We start from the raw sequence: 23,367 nt of genomic DNA, 5'->3' as shown, positions 1-23,367 counted from the left end.
AAAGTACTTAAGTGTAATTACTTTTTAAATTCCCAGTTTTTTTTTCTGCCTTGGTTTCAGGCTGAAATGGTTTGGAGTGCTGAGATAAAAACTTTGGAGTGAACATGAGGAAGTCTAAGGAGATTTTAAACAAAATAGTACTAGTCCCCAAACGATGCTCTCCCTTTCCCTGAATTACAAATCCAGAGACAGTTTCTCAGAACACTTTTTATGATGCAGACTAATAATTATCCACTACCAGTGGCAGGCTGACACATAGTCATTCTGGCTCATTACAATGTGCATCTCTTCCCAACTCCACCTTCGATGACATCACACTGATAAATTGAAATTGTGAGGATAATTGCACCAGGGAAATCAGCAAACACTACAAACCAGGGCCCTCACCTTCCCCCAGCCAGCTCTTAAACATTTTCCAGCACATCAACAACTACTACACTGTTTTCTTTCATATCTGTCTTTTTCTAACCTCTCCACTTCTTTGTTTAGCTCTACAACAGGGGTCCCCAATCTTTTTGGCACCAGGGATTGGTTTCATGGAAGACAATTTTTCCACAGACCTGGGTGGGAGTTGGTTTTGGGATGATCTGAGCACAGTAGAGTTCACACTCCTATGAGAATCTAATGCCAACGCTGATCTGACAGGAGAAGGAGCTCAGGTGGAAATGTGAGCAATGGGGAATGTGTGAAAATACAGATGAAGCTTCCCTCATTCACCTGCCACTCACCTCCCTCTGCGCAACCCAGTTCCCAACAGGCCACGGACCAGTACCAGTCCATGGACCAGTCAGTACCAGTCCATGGCCCAGTACCAGTCCATGGACCAGTACCAGTCAGTGGCCCGGGGCTGGGGACCCCTGCTCTATAGGATTCAATGAATGCTACAATACTAGGAATAGGTCTCAGAATTTGGAGTTTGAGTTTAATGTTGCCTTTTATTAAAGTGTGTGACTCTGGCCAAGTCTTTTTCATGAGGTTCTGTTTTTCTCCTTATAAAATGAGAATATTACCACCCACCAACAACATTCAAAAAGTTTTTGGGACAGTCAAATGATACAGTTTTACACATACACGTGCAAAGTAAGTTTGGCACTAAAGAAATTGGAAACAAAAGAAATAGAAATACAAGATTTTAAGAATTAAAATACTGGATGTTGCTTAATGATTATAAGTACCAACGTCCCTATACAGATAGAAAACAGACAAAAAGAAGCTGAGGAGGTTATATAATTCACTCTCATAATAAAAATACTTTATGTATTTTTTACATTCCTAAGTCTTTTTTCTTTTGAAAACTCAGACCTCTCTAATATATGTGTGTATGTGTTAAAAGCAAGATGTTTTCCATATTTAGCAAGAAAAAATGGAGGAGGATATTTAAAACATTTAAGATCTATATAGTTTCACATGAAAATTATAGAGCAATGATTGAAGTGCAAAGACCCAGGAAGTAACTGACAATTTCTAACATGGGTTTTAGACATATAAATCAAAATACTGTATCTTCGTAAGACATGTTTAGTGGTGCATTATAAAGACCATTAAGAGTAAAACAGCTTTCTGAGATGATTACAGCAACAGTGTAAAATTTGATCAAGTACTGTATAGAAAAAACCTAAGTCATAATTTTTAAGTGCAAGGAGACATAAACATAGTACCAGTAGAAATGCTAGGTATAGCATAATAAAGCACAGTAATTTCTATTAAAGTTTGGAGATTTTTACTATTACAAAATAATCACTTGGGACATCCCTGGTGGAGCAGTGGATAATGCTTAATTATAATTCTTCATTAAGATTATAATTCTTAATAATCATCCACCTGCTGATGCAGGGGACGTGGGTTCGATCCCTGGTCTGGAAAGATTCCTCATGCTTCAGAGCAACTAAGCCTGTGAGCCCCAACTCCTGAAGCCCACATATCTAGAGCTGGTGCTGAACAAGAGAAGCCGCTGCGACGAAGAGTGACCCTGCTAGCCACAACTAGAGAAAGCCCACACAAAACAACCTAGACCCAGCACAGCCACAAATAAATGAATAAATAAAAACTTTTTTAAAAAAGTAATCACTTATTGGAATGCTATAAGTATAAACGACAGGACCAATTACAATGAATCGGCATTTTTTTAATTCAGGGTAGAGACGTCTGAATGAAAATAGGAAAAGAAGGGACGACAGTTGCCATACATTAAGGGCCTGCTATGCTATTTATATTACATATAGTGTATCTGTGCCATATATACCAGATACCTGGCACACAGGCCTGGCTTCAGGATGTGTGATCTGTACAGCTGCACAAAGCCCTGCACGTGGATGGGCCCTGCCCTTGGTTAATGCTCTGCTGTCACCAACTTGTAATTCTTAATAGTCATTAAGCAAGGAGCCTCACGTTTTCATTTTGCATCAGGCCACACTAATTATATAGCTTGTCCTGCTTACACAGACTCTTGCACTTAGTCCTCACAATAATCTTACTTCCTTTTTATAAATGAAGAAACCAAGGCACTAAGAAAATAATTTGTGAGAGGTATAATTGGTCAAGCTGAAATTTTAACCCAGGGCTATCTAACCCAGAACCCAAATTCTGTGTGCCAGTTTTACTGTTAAATTAACCATATGAATCAGACACTTGCTGTGGCCTCAGTGTCCCCTTCTTTCAAATAATATTAATTGAACCTGTTTCAACTACAGTTCAGAGTTATAGAACTGCTTTATATAGATGGAATAGATACTAACTAGAACTCACATGAACATGTCCAATGCTTTGAAAAGCAAAAATACTCAACAAATGGAAAGTTTTATTATCAACAAAAATTTACCTCTGTATCCCTTAGTGTGGCCTAAAGAACTAATGAGTTTCTAATATGATTAAAATGAGTTCCATATACCCCTGAAAATACATAATAAATTCTACCACCAATGACATTGAATGGATTTAAATGAATGTCATTTTGTAGCTAGCCAGCACACTTAACTTTTTTTTAACCATAAAGAAGCACTTAGTAAACTTTGATGTTCCTCCTGGCTGATGAAACTATCTCAACTTTCAAACTACCCATCACAATAAGACAAGGCAAAATATCTAAGAATTCTAATTTAATACACTTATTTTTACATATTCATTTTTCATAGAAATTAAGTAGAAAGTCTGTTTTTACCTCTATAATTAAATAAAATATATGAAAGTGACTTTTAAAGCATAAAGTACTATCCAGATTCAAGGTATTAGTTTCTATAAACTAGAAATCTGATGTATAATAATGGATATCTTTTAACAAATTACCTTCAACAAACTCATGTGCATGTCACTTGAAATTCATTATCAGGGAACTCTACTTAGAAAAGGGATTATACAAATGACCCAATTTTGCTCTTTTTTATGAATGAGTAATAAATATTCTATTGTATATATGTATCACATCTTTATCCATTCCTCTGTTGATGGATATTTAGGTTGGAATCTATAAAAATGACATAGATGACCTTATTTGAAAAAAAGAAATAGAGACACAGAGATAGAGAATAAATAAATAGATACCAAGAGGGAAAAGAAGGATGGAAGGATTGGGAGATTGGGATTGATACATATATACTAGTGATACTGTGTATAAAATAAAGAGCTAATGAGAGCAACTGTATAGCACAGGGAACTCTGTTTAATGCATTGTAAGATCTGAACAGGAAGGAAATCCCAAAGAAAAGGCATACATGTATATGCATGGCTGATCCACTTTGCTGTACAGTAGACCCTACACAACATAGTAAAGCAATTATTTCAATTAAAAATAATGTCAAAAAAGAAAAAAATAAGGGATTATAATGCATAAACAATTATTGACAATATTAAACTATTATTGATAAACAATAAACTATTATTGACAAATAATAAACTATTATTGACAAATATAATAGAGAATCATAGAATTGTATTAAGCAGTTAGTTGAAGAAAACCAGAGAGTGAAGACTTGACTCCTTCCCATTCCACATGAAAACTCTTAGCCATCATATCCATTTTCTCAGCTCCTCCCTTTGTTTCCCAGTCCAAGTGACTATTTACCTTATCCTCCTCTTCTCAGTAAAATAATACTTTATATCAGTTTTTCTCAACCTCAGCTATACTTTAGAATCTTCTCAACTTTTTTATTGAAGTATATTTGATTAACAATATTATTTTAGTCTCAGGTATCCAGTACCCTGCCTGGAAAATTCCATGGACAGAGGAGCCTGGTGGGCTACAGTCCATGGGGTCGCAAAGAGTCAGACACGACTGAGTGACTTCACTTTCCCTTTTCACTTTCATGCATTGGAGAAGGAAATGGCAACCCACTCCAGTGTTCTTGCCTGGAGAATCCCAGGGACGGGGGAGCCTGGTGGGCTGCCGTCTATGGGGTCACATAGAGTCGGACACGACTGAAGTGACTTAGCAGCAGCAGCAGCAGCAGCATACAGTATAGTGATTCAGTATTTTTGCAGATTATATTTCATTATAAGTTATTGTAAGATATTGGCTATAATTCCCCATACTATATAACATATCCTTGTTGTTTGTTTATTTTACACCTAATGGTTTGTTTCTGTTAATCCCATACCCCTAATTTATCTTTACCCCCTCCCCTCTTCCCTGTGGTAACCAGAAGTTTGTTCGCTATGAGTCTGTTTCTGTGTTGCATATATTTTCATTTGTATTATTTTTTAGATTCCGCATGTCAGTGATATCCTACAGTATTTGTCTATCTCACTTATTTCATTTAGCATAATACCCTCTAAGCCCATTCATGTTGTTGCAAATAGCAAAATTCTATCCTTTTATATGGCCTTTATATTGTATATGTATACTACGTCTTCTTTATCCATTTGTCTATTGATAGGCACTTGGGTCATTTCCAAGTCTTGGATATGGTAAATAATGCTTCTGTGAAGATAGCGGTGCATGCATCTTTCTGAATTAGTGTTTTTATTTTTCTTGGATATAGACCCCAGAGTGGAATTGCTGGATCATATGATAGTTCTAGGCTTCCCTGGTGGCTCAGATGGTAAAAGAATCTGCCTGCAATGCTGGAAACCTGGGTTTGATCCCTGGATTGGGAAGCTCCCTTGGAGAAGGGAATAGCAAACCACTCCAGTACTCTTGCCTGGAGAATCCCATGGACAGAGGGACCTGGTGGGCTACAGTCCATGCGGTCACAAAGAATCGGACAGGACTGAGTGACTAACACACATGATAGTTCTATTTTAGTTTTTTGAGGAACCTCCATACTTCTGGAGGGAGGCTGTTCAGGAGCTTTGAAAAACCCTAATGTCCCGGCCTCATTCCCAAAGAAACTGATTTCATTAGTCTAAATGTGAGCTGAGTGATAGGAATTTTTGAAACTCCCCAGGTGATTCTATTGTGTAGCTAAGGCTGAGAAGTGATACTTGAGATATTCTATGGCTCAACAATTTACCAGCTGAATTGTTATTGTTGTTAACACTATTTAGAAGCATACACAATTCATACATAACTTGTTGAATATTTTTAAAAGAAACTGAGATAAACTTTTTCTCTTTTGCAAATGTATAAGTGAAGTAAGTAAGTAAGTGTTAGTCACACAGTCATGTCCGACTCTCTGCAGTCCCATGGACTATAACCTGTCAGGCTCCTCTGTCCATGGAATTCTCCAGGCAAAAATACCGGAGTGGGTTGCATTTCCTTCCAAGGCAAAGCATATTTGTATATGTAGAACACATAGACTCCAAAGCATAAATAGGAAGGAAAAGCAGCTTGATGCTTCAAATGTTTCAAAATCCTTTCATTTATTAACTGATTTCATCTAACCAATAATGTGATGGATAGAGCAGTTCCTGTTTTATTGACTAGAAGCCTAAGATTGGAAGAAGCAGAACTAGAATTAAAATCCAATTTCATGAGTCTACCACATTATAAGGTACAGCCTGCTGCACTATGGCCAAACACAGGGGTCAAGAGTAAGCTCACACTGGAAGAATAAAAATATAAAAAATACACTCTAGAGTTCCTGTCTGCCCCAGACAAGAAAGAAGACATACCTGCTAATGAACCTTACACATCAGGATGACCAGAGCCGCAGAGCTGTCTCCTGCCAGGAGTATACAGTCAAACTAAAATGTGTGCCTGAAAGAAGACTTGTAACATTACATTAGAATTACATTAGAATAAGCCCTGTGAGTTATACAAAGCAGTTCCCATCCATCGTATTCAAGGACAAAAAAACAAAGCTCAGAAACCCTCCCTGAAGGAGATGCTGTAGTGTACCCTGGAAGAAATCATTTTTAATACTTAATAACATGTGGGGCATATGATAATTCATGAAGCAGTTGGCTAACACATGATTTCAGACATTTCTTTAGATACTCTGATCAGCTGCCTGAAGGGCTCACAGGATTTCCAGGTGAGGCTTTCATCTATCGGGACCAAGTGAAGAAAAAACCATTATTCTGAATGCTTAATAGTTTAATATAAAAAGAAAACCTTGGACATATTTGGGGATTTTATTTATGAATTTTTAAATTAAAAGGCAATAATATAATAAAGATTATAGAAAACAGATATTAAGATGGTTTTAATGTATATTATTTACTCAAATGATTTCAGGGACATCCCATACCTCATCCTGCTCCACTTAAAATACAGCTATTAATTTATATTTTCTCATAAAATTTTATTCCTCAGTAACCTTAGGACTGCAATTCTGAAATTACAAATCATAGTGCAACACAAATAATGTCTAACTCATCACAACAAATTCTACAAATTGACGTGGATTTTATGCAGTTATTATAGATAATGGGATTCAGTAAACACTGTAGTAGGAATCAGAAGGCCTCTCAGTATTCCAATAAATATATGTATGGTCTTGCTTTCCTTAAGTATAAAATGAAGGAAATGAAGTGAATAACCTTTTAAATTCATTTACATGCTAAAAAAATGTGAGTTTCTATTTTCTAGAAACATATAGAGTTGGCAGTTTTTTTCCTGAAAATCTTGAAAATGCTACTAGAAGGATTTGATTCATCAATTTCTCTTTTTTAAAAAACGAATTTTATTTATTTATCTCTTTCTGGCTGTGCTGGATCTTCACTGCTGCGCGGCTTTTTCTCTAAGTTGCGAGGAGCAGGGGCTCCTCTCCAGGTGCAGTGCGCAGGCTTCTCTCTGCAGTGGTTTCCCTTGTTGCAGACCGCAGGCTTCAGTAGTTGCTGCGCGTGGGCTCCGTAGTTGTGCTTCCTGGGCTCTAGAGCAGGAGCGCAACAGTTGAGGTGCCCGGGCTTAATTTCTCTGAGACATGCACTATCCTCCCGGCTCAAGAATCAATGTCTCCTGAACTGGCAGTCGGATTCTTTACCCCTGAGCCACCACGAAAGCCCCTATTCATCAATCTTTCTATTAGGATGTTTCTTCAAAAGATTTAATGAGCAATTTAGTTGGACTTGCATCTCTAATTCACAATAGGAAAAAAAAAATGAAAATAGAAGGGTCAAAAATAATAACTGTTCTTAAATATTTATACATTTTCTAATTATTAAAAATTTTTGAGCCTATTACATAGGCTTCTTAGAAATTCTGGAAATGCAAAGTTTTATGTAGATTTTATATAATTGTATAGAATTCTTTATCACACAAGCCCTGTTATATAATAACCCATAACACCAGGTACTAAAAGTAAAAGTAGCAGCAAATTTAATTTCAAGCTTAATTTCAGTACCACAAAGCATTCTCTCTACTTCTGTCAAGTTCCATAGTCAGATCCCCCGCATCATCTCTCAGCATGTGGCTTGACCTCGTTCTTTAAATTTTCTTCACTTGGCTATCACTATTCTCCTGGTTTTCCTCTTTCCACACTAGCCTTTCCTTTTTTTTTTTCCCCATTAAGGTGTTTCACTCAATAGTGGGTTCTCTGAACCAGACTTCTTTGTTCTTTTTTGGGGGTATAGTTACTTTACAGTGTTTCTCTTGGCCATGCTAAATTTAAGAATCCATTGTAGCTCAGTCAGTAAAGAAATTGCCTGCAATGCAGAAGACCTGGGTTTGATTCCTGGGTCAGGAAGAGCCCCTGGAAAAGGAAATGGCAACCCACTTTAGTATTCTTGCTTGGAGAATCCCATGGACAAAGGAGCCCTGGCAGGCTACAGCCCATGGGGTCACAAGAGTCAGACATGACTTAACGACTAAACCACCAAAGACAGAAGAGCCTGGTGGCCTACAGACCATGGGATTGAAAAAGAGTCAGACACGACTTAGCAACTAAACAACAAGTTTCAGAAATTCAGTGGACATTGAGATTGAGAGACAAGTGGGTAATTGAATATAAACATCTGAAGTACAGAGGAGAGGCCAGGGCTAGAGACATATAAATTTGGGAGTCATCCATCCTGCAGCTGAATGAAACCATATAGGTGTGTGTTGTTCAGTCACTCAGTTGTGTCTGATTCTTTGCAACCCCATGGACTGCAGCACTCTAGGCTTCCCTATTCTTCACTATCTCCCGGAGTTTGCTGAATCTTGTGCATTCAGTCTATGATGCCTTCCAAGTGTGTATGGATACAAAAGAGAAGGGGGTCAAAGTCTGAGCACTGAATCACTCTATCATTTAAAGGTCATGAACAGAAGAGGAGCCAATAAATCAAGAAAGAATGACTAGTTTCTGCTGTACAGTGAAGGGACTAGCCACTCTTTTTTTAATTTCTTTATTGGTAGAAAGATAGCTCAAGAGCTTCAGACCCTCTCAGTCTTAAAACTAGCAAGATAGAGCAAGATTCTCTTTCCTGAAAATCCCAATAGGCTTCTCATTTCTCCTATTTGATCAGGTTACCTGCCCATCCTATAATAAATGCTATTTTTAGGGGATACAGTGCTTTGTTTTAGGTCTAGATAACATGATTCACTGAAAGCATAGAGGCTAAGAATAGAGAAGTGGGTGGTTTTCAAAGAGAATTGGAGATGATAGCTGCCAGACAAAGAATGAGTGGCGCTTGAGCAGCAAAAACAGCAGGTATCCACTGAAAGCTTCATAAACACACACTGTTAGGGAAGGGAATGGTCCCTAGAACAAAGTACAGTAAGCAAGTTAACTACAACATCACTAGGTATCTTTCTGGAGTGCAACTCTCTAGTCCTGAATTCACCTCACACACATCCGTGCATGTGCATGTATATACACACATGTTGTTCATATATATAAACACTTAAGGTGCAACAATTTCCTTTATTCTTGTTACTAGGTTTTAGAGCATTGCAAGACCAAATCAGATCACTGAATTCCAGAGATTATAGATTATGATTCACAGAGCCTCACTGCTACATAACAATCCATTTTGTCACAGGCCTCTCCAAGTTATGACCCAGTATTTTAATTGGAACAAGATCAATATAAACCAGAATTATCAAGTAGTCAAATGACAGAAGCAGACTCCACAAGAAACAAATGCACCATTTATCGCCAAACTGTTGCCTATATCTTCAGTCAGAAATTTCACTCGTTGATATCAGTAACTTGATAGAAAATAAAGAAAAGCTGATTTTCACTAAATATGCTATTTATTAGCCTCTAGATCTGACCTTTTACTAAAACACTGCATTTCCTCTTGGCTAAACTTCTTTACTTTCAGACTGCTTCTTGAAGTATTCTCTGCTCTTACATTTCATGGCCCCTTTGGGCCTTAGCAGACAGGTGGAACTCCTCATATGTGAGATGAGTACTGTCTCTGACATGCTTTATGGGACACAACAGCCACAACGCAACCTATTAACCATACCATAGCATGCCCAAGAGGAGTCTAGCTTCAGGTCAGAATGTATGGCTGTTTGTCACATTTATAAAACCACAGTGTCATCTTTATTATTTCTGTTATTTAAAAAATATATTGAAGCAGTTCTTCATATACCTGGCACATATGAAATTTGCTTTCCTTAGATTTTTAGTTCCTTCCAGATTGACAATATTATAAATAGATATAGTCACTACAGGAGAATAGCTGAAAAGTATTCTCAGCAATTTACTTTGTAAATAAAATCTGTTGCATATATTTCCTTTCAGTTTTTATAGTGGTCTGGAGAAAGCTGGAAGTGTGCATACCTTCCACATATTACATTGTAAAATATAAAATTTTCACATTAGAAAAATACAACCTAAATTTTTAATAATTTAATTGGAAATGCACAGATATACTGGAAAATATAAAGGTAAAATATTTAAGTTATGTTTAGTTCCTTTCTTCTCATTTTCTAATTAATGACAAATAACCAAAAAGGACTACTAGGTGAAATGGTATGTTGAATAAAGCTAAAATATTCCTTCAAGCTACATCAAGCTGTTATATGTTCATAGACAGTAAACCATTTAAATACAAAACTATTCAAAATTGTAGTTTCTACCACCATATGATAACTAGTTTTAACAAATCTAGATCAACTAAAGGAAAAGTTTTAATTAAATGTATCTTTAAAATAAAACATAGAGTACTTATGGTAATTGCAGTTACTCATCATTTAGAAACTGTTCATTAATGACTTCACCATAAAAATCACATTAGTGGATAGTTTTTTGTTCTTGTGATGCAAGTGAACTGCATATAATAGTTAACCATTGTATTTACTATTAAAGAGTATGACAGTGAATTAAAGATAGTCTCATTACATGGCCAGTTCCCATTTAATGAGACTTGATGGGAACAAATTGATCCAGTTCCCATCAACTCACAATATATGCTAATTAAGCCAGAAATAGGACTCAAGTTTGCCTTGAACTGTGTAAGAGGTAAGGATTAAATGTACCTTAAAAATAAAGATATAGAGAACATTTTGGGCATTTGCATTTGCCCATAAGCACATTAATAGGCTAAGAAGTGTTGCTGGAGAAAACATTAAGCTGATGTTTCAAATTGTCAGGCGAGTGTATGCTCCTCGGTTCTGTCTCATTACAACAAAGATTTGGAGTGACGGACATTAAAACCCTCGGCATGTCATAGCTCTCGGGTCTTGGACAGACCGTGTTATAGCTCTTAGGCAAATCAGTGGTACAGCTCCATGTTACAGCTCTATTTTATTTAGATAATAACAGGAAAATCCATCCTTGAGGCATGGGGGCATGTTGACCTAAAGATGCGAAGAGAAGAGCGCCCCAGTCCATGGGAGAGAGAGAGCGCTTTGGCTCCTCTTTTTATATATATATTTTTTTTAACCCCCTGGGCCTACCCTATGTAAATAGGGTTAGCCAAGAGTGTTGTTTGTTCTGCCTGAGGTCTTCACCCCAGTCCTCAGACCTTTCTTTGACCTTCCTTTGTTCTATTTTCTCGGGCTTTTCCCTTCCTTGTCTTTTAGCCACCGCCATTTTGGACTCCTGTTTCCTATTCTAACTACGTAACAAAATTATCTTAAAGAACATTTCCAGTATGATGGAGGTTGTGGTTCAGTAGCTAAGTCGTGTCCTATTCTTTTGCAACCCCATGGACTGTAGCCCGCCAGACTCCTCTGTCCATGGGATCTCCCTGGCAAGAATACTGGAGTGTGTTGCCATTTCCTTCTCCAGGGGATCTTTCCCAGCCAGGAATCGAACCTGCATCACCTGCATTGCAGGCGGTCTCTTGCACTGAAGGCAGATTCTTCACCACTGAGCCACCAGGGAAGCCTTTCCAGTATGTATTTATATAAATACAAAATATATGCTAATGTTTTTTTTAATTTTTTTTTCTTAACTCTTTATTAACCTTTTGCCTGCTAATATCTGATAATACTTGGTTCATCCTAGTTTCGGTACTCATTCAGTACATTAAAGTTATAAAAGTTTTTTTCCTGTTATGTAATCAAATTATATTCTACCTCTGGGGTTCCCAAGTCTTTCAGTCATCTGGGGTCCCCCTGTCCCACTTCAGATGGAAAACTAGCATTTTCCCACAGTCCCCCCACACACATCTCCAGCTCTGAATCATCAAGAATTCCTAGGTTTTTTATAGTTTCTCTGGGGCAGTGGTCCTCAATCTTTTTGACACCAGGAACCACTTTTGTGGAAGACAGTTTTTCCATAGACAGGATGGAGGGAGGGCAAGATGACTTAAGAGTGATTTAAGTGCATTACTTTTATTGTGCTCCTTATTTCCATTACTATTAATCAGTTACACCTCAGATCATCAAGCATTAGATCCTGGAGGTTGGGGACCCCTGCTCTAGCTCAGTGTTGACACTGATGTCCCTTCTGCTGAATTCTTGATCTGCATCTTTGCATCAAATCTTATGATGGCTGTTACCTTTACTACCTCCTTACCCCAAGCTGGATCTACTTCTAATGCCATCATTTCATTGGAAAGCATAGGACTCTGATGTTTAACAGATCTCATTTATGATTTGGGGTTTGGGGAGGTAACAGCACAGGATACTAGAATATTAGCCTTCACAGTCCTAAATATTTACTGACTCTTCTCTATCTCAAATAATTCCTCCATATTTTTGACCTCTTTCTTTTTTCAGTCTTTTCCTCTTTCCTTTAAGACCTGTTAACTGTCTCTTCAGGAACTGCTGCCAAAACCCAGAACCCTTTTCAGAGTCTTTTTCTTTTCTCTTTTCTTCTGCCTTCTCTCAAACTGTGGCTAAAACTTCACCCCTTTCTCAAATTAAAGCCTCTACTGTATCTAAACAATAGAATTATCTACCCAGGAGATGAATTGTTCTACTTTCCTAGAGAGCAATAGAAACTAATTTAAATTGCATAGCCATCTCTTCCCTCACTCTACATTTGCAAAATTTCTTTCACTCAGTCACACAGCTCTTTCTAATCAGTCAGAATATATGTGCATTTAAAGTAGATAATTAAAATAATGCAATTGTTATTGTTAAAAGATTTCTTAAGTTCTGCAAACTGCTAATCAAAATTTAGTCCTGCACATGATAATGAATGAATACTTACTCATGTCTGCTTGCTCAGGTAGTTTTAAGTTAATTCCTATCCTAGTTTATGCCTCTAGAAACACTGTTGCTGAAGCTGAAACTCCAGTACTTTGGCCACCTGATGAGAACAGCCAACTCCCTGGAAAAGACCCTGATGCTGGGAAAGATTGAAGGCAAAAGGAGAAGGGGACAACAGAGGATGAGATGGTTAGACAGCACTACCAACACAATGGACATGAATTTGAGCAAACTCCAAGAGATAGTGGAGGACAGAAAAGCCTGGTGTGCTGCAGTTCATTGGCCCACGAAGAGTCAGACATGACTTAGCAACTGAACATCACCACCAGGGAAATACTATTTTGTCAGAGTTTATACTGTCTTTTGTGTACCAAGTTAACATAGGCTAACCCTGAGAACTTTAGTGAAACGTGAATCTTTCCTAGTAGGATGCAATTATTTGAAGATATTTAGCTTTACATGTATTTGATTACTTTTTTGTATCTTTTTTTACACAGTTTTGTGTGAGAATAGAAAAGAATCCTGGCCTTGGATTTAGTATCAGTGGTGGAATTAGTGGACAAGGAAATCCATTTAAACCTTCTGACAAGGTAAGAAGTGAATTTCTTATTGACAATTTTAATTAGTAAAGCACTGTACTATAGCAAAAAAGATTTTTAAAATTTTGTGGTTTTCCTGTGCTTTAATAAGCTAGCTAACTATGAAACCAGTTAGAAACTTTCTCGGCAAGGGGAAAAAAGCATTCACTGCAGTGATTGACAAATCCTACAAATAAGAAGAAATAAATTTAAGCATTCTCTTTGAAAAAGAAGTTGTTTTTTATTTTATGTTTTGTTCACTGTTATATATATCTGTAAAGGAAGCCACACTGGTAATTTTTAACAATTTGTTTCCAAAAGTTGTAGATCACTTGTTTGAGAAAATGTTTTCTCATAGTAACAGAATGAATAAATACTAATTCAACACCAGGGCCAGTTAAATGACATCTTTATATTTAATCCATCATATTTGTAAAGTATTTCACTGATGGGGTTGTAGAACTGAAAGACCAGAGAAAAGAAATATCCTATGAGAACATCAGTTTGCCATGGCAGAAGGATCGGGGCCTCGTCTCATGCTCACCCCTGTTTGCCAAACCATGGGTAAAGGTTCACCTCCTCCCCCAACTCTAACCTCAACCATTGCCAGATATCCAGCATGCTGTTTATGCTCACATTTGGCCTGTCCGATCCCACTGAAGAACACTTGACTTTTTATTCAAAAAAATGTACCCTGGGCTGCATAATCTGCCCTCTGCCATCAGTGTTTTAATACTCTCAGCTTCTAAACAATTAGTAATTATAATTTGATGGTAATTGAAACTGTCTGCTTTTGACCTCATCAAATTTAACTGCATTAAGTGACATCATAAAACTTTGGGTGATGAAGAAAGACAAAAATTAGATATAAGTAAAACCTCCATAGGCTCTTGATTTACTTCTGAGTCACATGCTGGTGCAGACCTTTCCAATGTAGCACTGTTATAAAGGTAACCCACACATCAGTTTCTGATCAAAAAACCTATTTCTGAAAAAACTTGTATGCCCCTACTCTGGAGATTTCCGTTGCCTTTAATCCCATATTTTCCTCCACTTCTTCCCACTCTTTTTGTTTCCTACCAACCATTATGCCTTTCTTTTTCTTTTTGGAGAAGAAAGGAAGAGGAAAGAACCAAGAGGAAGAATTATTCTTACTGTACATATTATATTAGAATGGAAGGGAAAGAAATCCCCAGTGTCCATAAGTAAGAGTTTCTTTAAGTGATTGGAACAGGTATTCCCACATAAGGAATATGTATCAAGCAGCCCTATATAATTAGGGGAGTTCCAGTTTAAAATGTTTGTGTATAAATAACTGCTGCATTTCCTTTTTGAAATGATGTTGAGGATAATCATTGATTTAGTAGAATTTTAATATTTGTGGCTTAGTAGGACCAAGTGTTTACTGAATTTTAATAAGTTATTAATATATCTTAAGACAAAAAGCATGAAATGCAAAATCATCAGAAACACATGATATTTTTTAAAGCCTCAAATCATTGTCTGATTCATCTTGGCCCTTCTTTTGTCTCTGGTTTTACATCTCCTCCATAAGCTCTTTCAATGAAAAGTTAACAACCTTATCATTCATAAGACAGTTGAAATTTAAAAGGCATGTTTTGCTCTCCTTTCTCACCTGCATGTACACTTTTCCACCATATTTTTGGAAAGCACAGGGTATTCGATATTTTTCAATTAAGGATGAACAAATTACTAAGTAGTCAAGATGTCAGAATACTGTTACTTTTTTGCTTTTATTTTCAACTGAATGGGACAGTAGATGTGAGGCTTTCAAATCATAGCCTGTGATTCTTCCTCTATGAGGAAATATGAACACTTATAACTATTAATTTAATTTCTCATTTATAATATTTTAATGACTCTAGTGAGACTGAATTATTTCTATGATCTTATATAATCTATCCATTGAATGATTTCCCCTCAAAACCACTTTTTTTGCCTGATTACTTTCTAAAACATTTAAATTCTGAAAAGTCTCTATTACTGCAAATTGATCAGATTAATTAAAAATTAATTAATTTTAATTTCTTCTATAGTTCCAAATCTACAGAAGATTCTCAGATTGCTTTTAATTTATTCACCATATCAATCATACGGTAAATACTCAGTAAAAAGTGTTGAGAAGATCTAAAGACACTAGCTCTGGACAATTTCTATAAGAGTTTAATCCTCTCACAAGGAAAGGGATTAATCTCAAAGAAATTCAGTTGCATTTCTTTGTCCCCCGTGCTCCATTTCTGTAGTGGTAGCATAAAATTTAGTGTACAACCCAGTGCCTAAAACCTAAAAGTATCAAACAGCAAGAAAATGAAAATCAAGCTTAAAAATACTCTTCTTGAGAGTTTCCTGGAGTTCCAGTTGTTAGGACTTGGCACTTTCACTGCTGTGGCCCTGGGTTCAATTTCTGGGCAGGGAAATAAGATCCCACAAGCCATGTGGCACAAACAAAATGAAATACTCTTCTCTCCAAGGCTGAGGAACAAGTTTTATCATAAATTGGCTAATTTGCTGCTGTGAGGAGAGATGAGGAGAACCAAATTCAACTGATGTTTTAATTCAGCCGATAGTAACTGGATCAGAGGTTGATGCTGTCTTTACAAGGAGTTCCAGTAAAGTTAGGAAAAAGCTTAAGCTTTAATATAATATATACCCTCTTCCAATAAGAGCTTCCCTAGTGTCTCAGGGATAAAGAAGACACTTGCCAATGCAGGAGACATAAGAGATGTGGGTTTGATCCCTGGGTTGGAAAGATCCTCTGGAGAAGGAAATGGCAACCCACTCCAGTATTCTTGCCTGGAAGAGTCCATGGACAGAGAAGCTTGGTGGGCTACAGTCTATGCAGTCACAAAGAGTTGGACACAACTTAGCAAATGAAAAACAACCCTTTTAATAAACAGGTCATGGATTTAAAATGGTCTTTCAAGCACACTGTATAATTTTACCATTTATGAATACCTAAGTGTTTTATAATGTCATTCAAAATTCTAAGTATCCAAGATATCTGAAAGTCTTAGAGTCATTGAAGACTTTCTATACTAAAGCAGCCAATGGAATTGTTCCATTCTCTTTGTTACAATTGCTAGGAACCACTGTTTCAGCCAAATGCCAATGACCAAAGTGAAATAGCATCCAAACTGATTACATGGTAAACAGCCAGGTAGGAAAAGCGTGAAATAGTCATCCCAAAGGGCTGAGAGGATGGAGTTGGGGCAAAAGTGAGTTGTGTTGTTCAGTCTGTTCCCATGTTGTTCAGAAGTTCCCATTTAGATTCTGTTCCAATTTAGATATTGCAGAAAAATTCTTGCTACAGCTCAGAAGTTAACTGAGGCTTTAGAGAGAATTGAGGATCAAGCCAGATATGAAGACTGTATTGCACCAGACTTTGAGAGCTGAGAACAACATGTGGTCTTGCAAATGTAATTCCTCTCAAAGACCTCAAGGTAGTCTGAATCAACTATGGTCTCCTTGGATTAAATGTATGGAGCATGATTAGTCCTACAGTTCATATCGTTGTCAGAACAGTGGTGAACAGAACAACTACTCACAGTTGAACAACCCAACTCACTCAACGTGGAGTTCATTTTTTTAGGTTCACTGCCAGGTGAAAGCTGCTTTTACATACTTGAAAAGAGAAAACTGTAGAAAACCAGATAAAAATGACCTTATGTAAGGCTTGCTTTTGCCCTCCCAGTGAAGTGGATGGAGCCATTACCTGATTTATTATTATAGAGGGACATTGCTATCAAGATGGCAAGATACTCCAGAGAGATAGAAGATTTTGATGTAACAAATCTGATAATAATAATAATAAAAGTATATAGACTTTTACTGAGTATCCGTAATGTGTTAGTCACTATATTTGGCTCTTTAAATACATGAACTGATCTGATCTTCATAACAACTTATGTTAGTTGAATATTATTATTCCTTATTTTGTGGAATGGCCCAGAGGGTTTAATTAAGTTGCCCAGGGTCATTTAGCTGATCTGTGGCAGACAAGATTGGAACCCAGATTGATCTGATTCCGAGTCCTTTTCTCTTAATAAGCCCTGTGATACACACGTCTATCTGCAAATACCACTCAGCAGAAGAGCCACATGACATTTTTATACCCTGTAGAGTTGAGACTAATATAATAATCTAATATTGAAGGTGTTACAGAGCACTCTAATTAGTTATAACCTAGATATTTGCTTCAACAAATCCTCGAAAGTCAGCATATTTTCTCTATTGAACTTAGATAATTAGAAGCATACAGTACACATTGGATTGCTAAGCATTTGTATAACTTTTGGACTAAGGTATTATACAGTGGAGATTGTGCCAAGGAACAAACCACAATAATCTTTTCCTGTTTAAATGTTCATAAAATAATGATTCATGATTGCAAAATTTAAGATACCAATACAGTTTCCATGAGATGTTGTTGGGAAGAGATTGAATTAATAGATGATTGATATCATGTTGTTGTGTGACTTCATAAGGCATCCCAAGACTCTGAAAATAAATAAATTTTTAATATTGCATTCACATAGCTCCTCATTCAAGGACTGATATCCCTCCTTGCTTCATTTGAGAAGGATGGACTAAGAAGCTTCTGGATTTTAAAGATATTAAAGGAGATCACAGCCCCTTTCTCTATATGCTCTAAAAGTCTAGCACTGAATAATCCCATGAACAATTACCTAGAAACAGGATCAAATGGAAGCTACATTATGCATATTCTCAAATTTCATGATAGCAGGAAATACACATACCAGGATACTGAGACCAAAGAATCACTTATTCTCCACAGTTTTATCATAAACACTCATGCTCAGCAGATGCCAGAGATCTTACTTATATTTCCATGAATTTGGACAATCTGCATGTAGACAGAAGTGATGGAAGAAACAATTCATGTTCTTTCTTAAATGCCTTAATTTGCCCATGGTTTAGGTAAAAATCCCAAGCCAAAGAAGAATATTAGAGGCATGTCAACTGTAAGATCCTATAATCACCAATAAACTCTAAATGTTCTGGAATTTCAGAATAAATTACTGTGCTTAATTGTACATAACTTTTAAAAGATCAATTCCAGATGCCAAACAGCCTGCAACCAGATGTTGGTCCCTCCTATTTACACACCACCTTCCACCCCTAGGGGGGGAAAAAAAAATTGTATGGAGATGGGCATTGCATCACATAAGAGTTTTTTATATGATTAATATTAAGAAGAGAAAAAAGTTAGTTGTGCGGATCCAAAGCATTTCTTTGATACCTTTACTGGGGATAATAATACTCAGAGGCCTGCTTGGCAGTAGCAAGTTCGAAAACACACAAGAAAAATTTTGCAGGTTTGTTCAGTCTCATGACACTGGTGGATCACAAACAAAAAGTTGCAAAGATCTGTTCTCAATTTATGAAAAAAGTACATATCATAAACTTATTTACTGTCATGTATTCTCCATGGATATAAAAATCAAGAATAGCAAACACATTTATCTAGAACTCCACACAGCAAATGATTTATATTTACTACATAAATATTAAACTACATGCAATATTTCCTTAATTTTTAAATAATTCCTAAAGATGATTTATTTTATATATTTCTAAATTAATTTTATAATGTAACATATGTCTGTTCCATCCTTAATTCTACTTTGAGGGATTATGTAATGCAAAGTAATGTGGAGAACCTATTAATTATGTGAAAATAACATTCAGGAGCAAGAAATAGATAAAATATAAATATGTATAATTTTTATATTAAGCTGAATTTTTAAAAACAAATAACAAGCATAAATTATTGTACTACTTGGTTATTCCATCCGCATCTTAGTCACATTGCAGTTTGAGGTTTAGAATACCATTTGGTTGTTTAAGGACATTAAAAGCCAGGATTTTTTAAAATAAAAATGTATTTTTGCCTGTTTTGTTCTTTGTCTTATATGTTGAAAAGACCCTAAATCTATTCAGAAATATTAATAGAAATGCAATCTTTGCAATCTCCTTTTAATGGGATTCTACAAGTATGATCACCTATATAGGTCTTTTAAGAAGGCTCCAAGGCTTCTCTGGTGTCTCAGACAGTAAAGAATCTGCCTGCAATGCAGGAGGCCTGAGTTTGATCCCTGGGTCAGGAAGATCCCCTGGAGGAGGAAATGGCAACCCACTCCAGTATTCTTGCCTGGGAAATCCTATGGACAGAGGAGCCTGGCAGGCTACTGTCCATGGGGTCGCAAAAGAGCCAAACACAAATTAGTGACTAAACAGCATCCTCAGTCATTGACTACGTGGGAAGGAGCATGACCTACCCAGCATTTCTCAGTAAGGAAGCTCCAGGCTGAGGGTAATATTCAAAAGAAGTGTTAGATGTGAGCTGTCAGCAGCACCTGCAGAGTGAGAGCACCAACCTGATCAAGGGAATCTGGGCAGGTCCCCAAACGTGTCCATTATACTATTATGAGAATAATGGGTGTTTTTCATCTTTCAAACTGAAAGCACTTCAGTGCCCATAATTCTGATATGCTTTAATCTATGAGAATTACTTCCCTAGAGCCTGAGTGCTTTCAACCATGGCATCTGAGAGGGATTGCCAAAGCAACTGATACTTCAGTATGGATCCTGAAATTTGCTGTGTTGTATTTTTTCAACAAGATCCATTAAATCTGCTTTTAAATCTTTGTAATTTTTCTGATTAATCTTTTTCTTAAAAAAAAAAAAAAAACTGCTATATCCCACAAATATAGTCTGAGCCTCTCTAAGAGATAGTAATCACTAATTGAGCCAAGTCTCTGTTTTTTGATAGCTGAAGAAAGTGGTTCACAAAATAATATTGATCACAAGGAGCAGGGAAATTTGGCATGAGCACACTAAGGTGGGAAAAAAAAATCAGGTAGCAATAGATATGATCAGAGAAATCTAAAACAATTAAAAAGAAAACCCAAGTAACTGCAAAACACTTTTATTGTGTCATTTTTCTCTTTGGGATGTGTAAAGAAAATCATGAGAACACAAAGAGTTGATTCTTAAGTTCTGTAAGTTCCAACTTAAGTTTTCCTTAAGATCTTTTGAATGAGTTGAAGGAAAGCCATAAAGAGAATAGAGAAAATACAAAAAGAGAATAGATTTCCAGACACCAAGTTAACCTGAAGGTCCCAGAACTCTGCTGGAAAGTTGGACTACTAGATCAGAATTTTAAAATTGTGTTATTTAAAAATGTATATATATATATATATATATATATATATATATATGTATATTTTCAAAAATATATATTAGGGGGTTTAGAGGGGTTATTGCTTTTGTTTTTTGGCTGTGGTGGGTCTTCATTACTGCACATGGGCCTTTCTCTGGTAGCTGCAAGCGGGGGCTCCTCTCTAGATGCAGTGCTCGGGATCCTCATCGCCGTAGCTTCTCTTCTGGCAGCGCACAGGCTCTCGGCGTGTGGACTTCAGCGGTTGCATCTCACAGGCTTAGTTGCTCTGCAGCATATGGGATCTTCCCAGACCAGGAATCGAACCAGTGTCCCTTCCATTGAAAGGTGGATTCTTTACACTGCACTACCAGAGAAGCCCCCAAAATATATAAATTGTTAATAAATCCAGTTACATTAAGCAGTGAGCATGTAATAACAGTTTAGGATTACTGCAAGAGGTACAAAATTACAAGTAAAATTTTATTTAATTGTCTATCATCTTTATAATTAGCATAGCTATATATGGTCTTAGTTTTTAAATGTAAAGGAGAGAAATTATTTCCCATATTTGAAACCTACTGGGTCAAACCCCATCACCATACAAATTCCAATAACAAGGCACTATCATTTAAACTCCGAGGATATTTATTAAAAGAAAATGGGAAGTGTTGGACTATACATTAAAATGATTAAAGAAGAATCATATCTTAAATTTGTGTTTCTCTTTGTTTATTGAGCTATACCAAGATTTATTTGTTTATTGAGAGAAAAATCACATATTCATCCTGTCCTCCACTTTAAAAAAAATGGTTTCTACCTCGACTCTGAATGACTAATTTAGTAGGATACCTCCACTGAGGTACAAGAATTGCTTATTCCTAAACTGCAAGAAGACCCTATAGTATGCTGGGTTTTGTATGACTTGCACACACCAGCTGGGAGCAGCTTCAGTTCTCTGACGGTGTCTGTCTCTGAGCCACAACGTGAGGGTCGCCAAAGAGACAGACAATTGAGAACCACTTTCACTTAGGTATCTTCTACTGATTGTGAACTAGGGCATTCTCGGTGCTTTTACTCTGGACAACATAGTCATCCTTTTAAATCGTAATTCACTTAAAAATGTACAACAAAATTTTAACCAGTAGGTTTAACCTTTGAATTTTTAAAAAGTAAACACATATTACTTACAATCTTCACACTTCACACATTTGTTATTTTTACATGATCTTTATTACCAGGATAACTTGAAATAAAAAGGCTCTTAAGAATTTGTTGTATATTTTTAAATGCTTTTTATCTTTTATGGTTTACATACTTTTTGCAAACCAACTAAGCTTTTCCTGGAGAAGGAAATGGTAACCCACTCCAGTATTTTTGCCTGGAAAATTCCATGGACAGAGGAGCCTGGCAGGCTACAGTCCATGGGGTTGCAGAGTCAGGCACAACTGAGCAAGCACTGCCCAGTCAGTCTTTTCCTTTATATTAAAGTATCCAATTACATTTATAATTCAGTTGTGACTTGAGTTGTATCTTTCGGGAATGTTGAAGTTTTGTACATATTTTATAATTACTAAAACTGGTGTTTTCTTTCCATAAAAAATAATAAATACAATCATAATACAGTCTCAGTCTCAGATGTGTACAACTGCAGTCTCTTTTAACTTAAACCTCAGAAAAATTAGACAGGTAATAAATGAAAACATTGTCACTATAAAAATTAAATAATATAGAAATATAGAGACTAAAAAGTAATTTTTTAAAAAAAGAAACTTCCTTTTCTCTCTGCCTCACACTGCCAATGCACAGCCATGGCTAAGAGACGCTTTGTCAGTCAATGTATCAGAAGTACATGACTGTAGAGCCCTCAAGACACTTGTCACTGGCCTTTTGACCTCCTGATTTCACTGCCGGCTCTAAACAATACTCCAGCATGGTCTACTCTACATAGAGCCATATTTTATCTAAAAGAATCATAGTTTGACTGAATGTAGCTCACACAAGAACAATTTTTCACTTTAGAAACCTTATTTTAGCATAAGTGACAAAAAAGACTTCACTGAATTTTTCACTTCTCAGTCCATTATTTTGAAATGGTATAGTGTCAAAAAATTTGACAATTGAAGGGGCTTTGGGGAAGCTTGCAGGGATGATAATCAAAAAGCTGATTACTGATACTATTTTAGGAATAACTAGGAAGGAGAATCCATAGCCATCTACAGTTACTCACTCTTGGTTTTAATGGCATCTACTATTTTATGCTATATATAAAGCTGAGAAGAAAAGCCAGTAGGAGCGCTGACAGAATAAGTAAACTGTATGAAACTTACCAACCCAACTATTCACCACAAGTTAAGGTCTCATATTAAATACAGGCTTTAAAGTTTAAAGAACTCATAAAATAAAAGAAATGGAAAATATTTCACCTGTTTTTCCCAAATAGGCAAGAAATCTGGAGAGACAGTATGTAAAGGAGTGTGATCTCTTAAAAGAAAATATGAAAATCAAATGAAAGAAGATTCTTTTTTTAAGCTTAAGAATTTTACCAAGAAATAAACAGAAATAAAAAGATAGTTTATGTCACAATAGAGAGAATCCCAGAGATTTTTAATTTTTAGGTAACAATTGGAATACTGTAGCAATCAATTTTTAAAAAATTATAATTCCTATAGGAATAC

The 23,367-nt window shown here is 36.3% G+C and overlaps 1 protein-coding gene across 2 annotated transcripts in view; it reads left to right on the top strand.

The window, feature by feature from the left end:
- The window catches only part of LRRC7 (leucine rich repeat containing 7), a 455,066-nt gene that overhangs the window by 404,911 nt on the left and 26,788 nt on the right, over nucleotides 1–23,367 (top strand). For both annotated transcript variants that reach the window (XM_065928451.1, XM_065928441.1), the window contains one exon: nucleotides 13,408–13,500. In XM_065928451.1, coding sequence (XP_065784523.1) covers nucleotides 13,408–13,500 — 93 coding nt within the window. The remainder of the gene's footprint in view (nucleotides 1–13,407; nucleotides 13,501–23,367) is intronic.

This window comes from Muntiacus reevesi, chromosome 1 (genome assembly GCF_963930625.1).
Source record: "Muntiacus reevesi chromosome 1, mMunRee1.1, whole genome shotgun sequence".
NCBI classification, from domain to species: domain Eukaryota; kingdom Metazoa; phylum Chordata; class Mammalia; order Artiodactyla; family Cervidae; genus Muntiacus; species Muntiacus reevesi.
The sequence above is the reverse complement of the archived record's forward strand: the minus strand, read 5'-3'. Positions and strand labels throughout refer to the sequence as shown.